This window comes from Rattus norvegicus, chromosome 15, assembly GCF_021556685.1.
Source record: "Rattus norvegicus strain SHRSP/BbbUtx chromosome 15, alternate assembly SHRSP_T2T, whole genome shotgun sequence".
NCBI lineage: Eukaryota > Metazoa > Chordata > Mammalia > Rodentia > Muridae > Rattus > Rattus norvegicus.
Window position 1 is genome coordinate 5606167 of NC_141548.1, and position 3575 is coordinate 5609741.

Genomic DNA, 3575 nt, shown 5'->3' on the forward strand with positions numbered 1-3575 from the left:
CCTGGATATTTTGTCCAGCTTTTAAAGAAATCTAGAAACTGAATTGTAAACTATGTGGTCTGCTTGTGTTGAAATCCCAAATGGAACATAGTACATTGTCAAGAACAAAAGTCATCATCCTAATCAAGAAGAACAAGAAAACAACCAACCATAAAAACCCTATCCCCTGAAAGCTCTTGCAATTTATTATCTCTTCTGTGCAGTTATAATTGATATCATGTTTGAAGGAAACCAAAAGCAAGCAATTCTGTTTCATGACTGCTTCTATACTCCCTATAATATTGTTTTATTTCCTGGGAGATACTACAGAAAATCTTATGAATATTCCATTAATATGTTCAACACTCTCATCCACAAAAGAGTATATTTTAGCGGTGGCTAAATATTTGATAAGGATACAGCATTGATAATTTTTTCATCATGAAGTTGGTATTCAGAGTTGGACACACAATCTACACTGAAAGCACAATTGTCTTTGTATCTCAGTCTGACTGGGAAGTCATTATGATGCCCAATCCCTGTGAGAATGCAGAGATCCATCTCTGCCTGAGAGCTGTGGGATTTCAGATGGTTACGTCACACCTCAATAAAGAAGGTTCTTAAGAGTGACGAGTTCGAGATCACTGTTTGATTCACAAGGATACATTCGATTTACTCAAAAGTAACAGGACACAAGGATTCAATATCTGCGGTGTACATGGTCTTGCTGGCCTCCTCACAGAACCTCTTTCCCTCCTCACAGGATGCTTGCAGTTCAGTCTGCTCCACCAGCAGTTTTCTGTTCTCATTCATCAAAATCCTTACATTCTTCTTCAATTCATTGCATTCATTCAGGAGGTGGAAGTTTCTGATGCTGAATCAAAAACAAATAATGGTAAATCCCAGGCAGTTTCTATTTGCCTGCCACTCCTGCAAGTACAATCATCCCTTCAAGGGCCCCATCCCCAGGCATCTCCAGACTACAGCCACAGTTTGCATGTTAGCACCAATTAGAGGCAGGTCAAATCCCGAGGCCGCACTCCACGGGAATCAAAGTACTTCAGAAAATCCTGACATTAGAGGGTATATGCACATCAAAGCAGAGGAAATGGTGCATATGGGTGCTTATGTGTTCATGGTATTCTAAAACCATTGGCAGGTAGAGGGCCAATCCCCTCTGAGGGCTGATAGAAGACCCAGCAGCTATACAATCTTCCCATGTGTTTCTCATGGATCACAGATCTTTTTTCAAAGTCATAGCTGGACAGAAGTATTCCCTGCCTAGTGCTTGCTGGGGTCTCCTTTCTGTCAGTGACTCACCGGTAGGAATTGTTCTCTTGTATGAGCTCCTTGTACTTCTCCATGGCATCACTTATCCAGTTGGTCATCTTAGGCATATCCATCGTTCTCATCTCATGTTGGGATTTAAGCATTGGCAATTCAACATTCAGCCTGTGTTAGAAAATGACCGAAGGAACAAATAACTGTCTGAACTCTTGATTTCAGAATTAGGTGAAGTGTAAATAAAAAATAGCCAATAAAAATTCAAATTCAAGGAATGCGGGCTAGGGAAGAAAGTGGAAAACTCAAAGACCACAGCAAAAACACAACAGGGAGACTCAAACCATCACTCTCCCATAGAAAATATTGCTCTCTAAATCAGCATGCATTTGTTTTGAAATAAGGGCTCCTTAAAAGGCTGGTGAGATACGGTCCTACAAAGACCCTCTGTATAGGAGGGGGAAAGTCTGAGAGCTGCATGTTTGGGAATAACAAGTGCCAAGAATTTATTCCCACAGTGACCTTTTCTAGGTCACAGTAAACCATCCTTGGATAATTACAAAAAAGAAAATAAAGTTCAAAGCAGGAAAATGAATAATAAATAAATAAATAAATAAATGAACTCAGACTGTTCTCTGGACTACCTAAGCCCAGTATATACCACAAACTTGCTCCTTCCAATGGTGCTGGTTAAACTAATTATCCTGGCCTTTGGACAGCAGAGCTAGGGGACCAAATGGAGGGAGCTGACCTTGAAGAGCTGGCCAGGTAAGCATGAAGGAATTGAATAGTTGTGTAAGAAGTATAAGATGTTTCCTCCAGTCTGTGCCATAGCCTTGGGTCCAACAGAAAGATGTGATGACATTTCTCTTGTTTTGAATGCAGGGATTCTCAATCCTTGTTACATGACTCCCAGAGGCCGAAACTACTTTTTACAGGGAAGAGGATTCATAACACCTCCTCCCCTCAGGAGAGTCCTATTTGCCAGCAAGGTAAACAGAAGGAGCAAAGTGCTCTGTTGATCAATGACGGCCTCACGGACTCATCACTATCATGACCTGCAAACTGTTCATCAAACAAATCCTCAGACCCAATCAAAGGTCCCAGATTCCCTGATCCTGAGCAAAACACACACAAATACTTTCACATCCATCCATACATACCAACCCATATACAAACATAATTAGAATGCCAACTTTATCGTGGAGGTGCCATAGAATCAGTGTATAACGACCAAAATCAGAGTAAGAGTGATGACATTCAGGCATTTCATTCACACACTTAGATGCAGCAAGTGTGACCAGGTCCTTCCAGCTGTTGAAAAAAAATCCAATCCAACTCCAAGGAGCTCAGGGTCAAGTACAAGAGAGGTTGACCCTAAACACACAGCACCTAGCTTCTCTCACAGGCCAGCACCTGCCAAGGCTCCTTAAAGTCCAGGATGAAAGGTGAAACACTTTCTGGATGTGAGGAAATCTTGGCTTAGCAGAGAGAGCACAAGACAGTCAGTAGGTTACAGGGCATAATGACTACCTGTAGTTCAAACCATCCTGACATAAAGGTCCAGGATTTGAGAAAGTTCATCCCGCTCGAATTTACACTTCTGGATTTCAGATTTTAGTTCCTCCAATTTCTTTATACGCTTTTCATGGTTACTGATGAAATTTTCTGATGATGCCTTCCGAATAAACCCTGTAGGTAGATAAACACAAGTGAATGTACATATTGGATAGCCCATGGGTAGAAAAGACCATTCTGAATCTCAAAATGGAGGTTGAGGAAGAGGAAAGGATGGAGACTTGTTGAATCCCCGAAAGAGAAGAAAAGCTACCTCTAATGTGGACTCTTAAGCTATTTCCCTCTTCCCAACCTCCATTGCCATACATAAGCCTCACTCACTATTAAAGGATCCCTCATACTGAAAGATAGACTCTACCTCAGACATAAAGATTTGGGACATTGTCAGCAGATATCAGACGTGGAGCAGGTAAATCCTGGAGTTCACAGCACCATCAAATCCTAATCGTGTGCTCAAGCTTAAAGTGTCTGCGACCTCAATTCATGACTAGAGGGTTCATCCTTCCTTGTTGTTGTCATCACAGACTTAGTAACCTACAGGAATCTAAAGGATGGAGTGCTTCAACTCCCAACCATGAATGGGCACATTGTTATCCTCATAAGGCTTCCTCCTGGCATTCCTTGGCAGTAGAAATTAAAAAGCTCATAGAAAAGAAGCTGAAGGCCTGCCAATTCCTGGCTCTCTGTCAAATTAATCATCAGGACTCTTGACTCTTGGTCTGCAATTGACAAATTCC

General features: G+C 41.6%; 1 protein-coding gene across 1 annotated transcript; it reads right to left on the bottom strand.

The window, feature by feature from the left end:
- Window positions 1-356: 356 nt before the first annotated feature.
- LOC148000708 (uncharacterized) lies at window positions 357-2952 on the bottom strand. Its single transcript, XM_087586969.1, has 3 exons — window positions 2794-2952; window positions 1300-1431; window positions 357-853 (listed from the first exon to the last, which is right to left on the bottom strand). The coding sequence occupies exons 2-3, from the start codon at window positions 1410-1412 to the stop codon at window positions 652-654; spliced, it is 315 nt and encodes a 104-aa protein (XP_087443095.1). The 5' UTR covers window positions 1413-1431; window positions 2794-2952; the 3' UTR covers window positions 357-651.
- Window positions 2953-3575: the final 623 nt, after the last annotated feature.

Coding starts and splice junctions, on each gene's coding strand:
- LOC148000708 (XM_087586969.1), bottom strand. CDS start 1,412: ATGCTTAAATCCCAACATGAGATGAGAACGATGGATATGCCTAAGATG. Junction 854..1,299: donor CAAGAGAACAATTCCTACCG/GTGAGTCACTGA, acceptor TTTTTGATTCAG/CATCAGAAACTTCCACCTCC.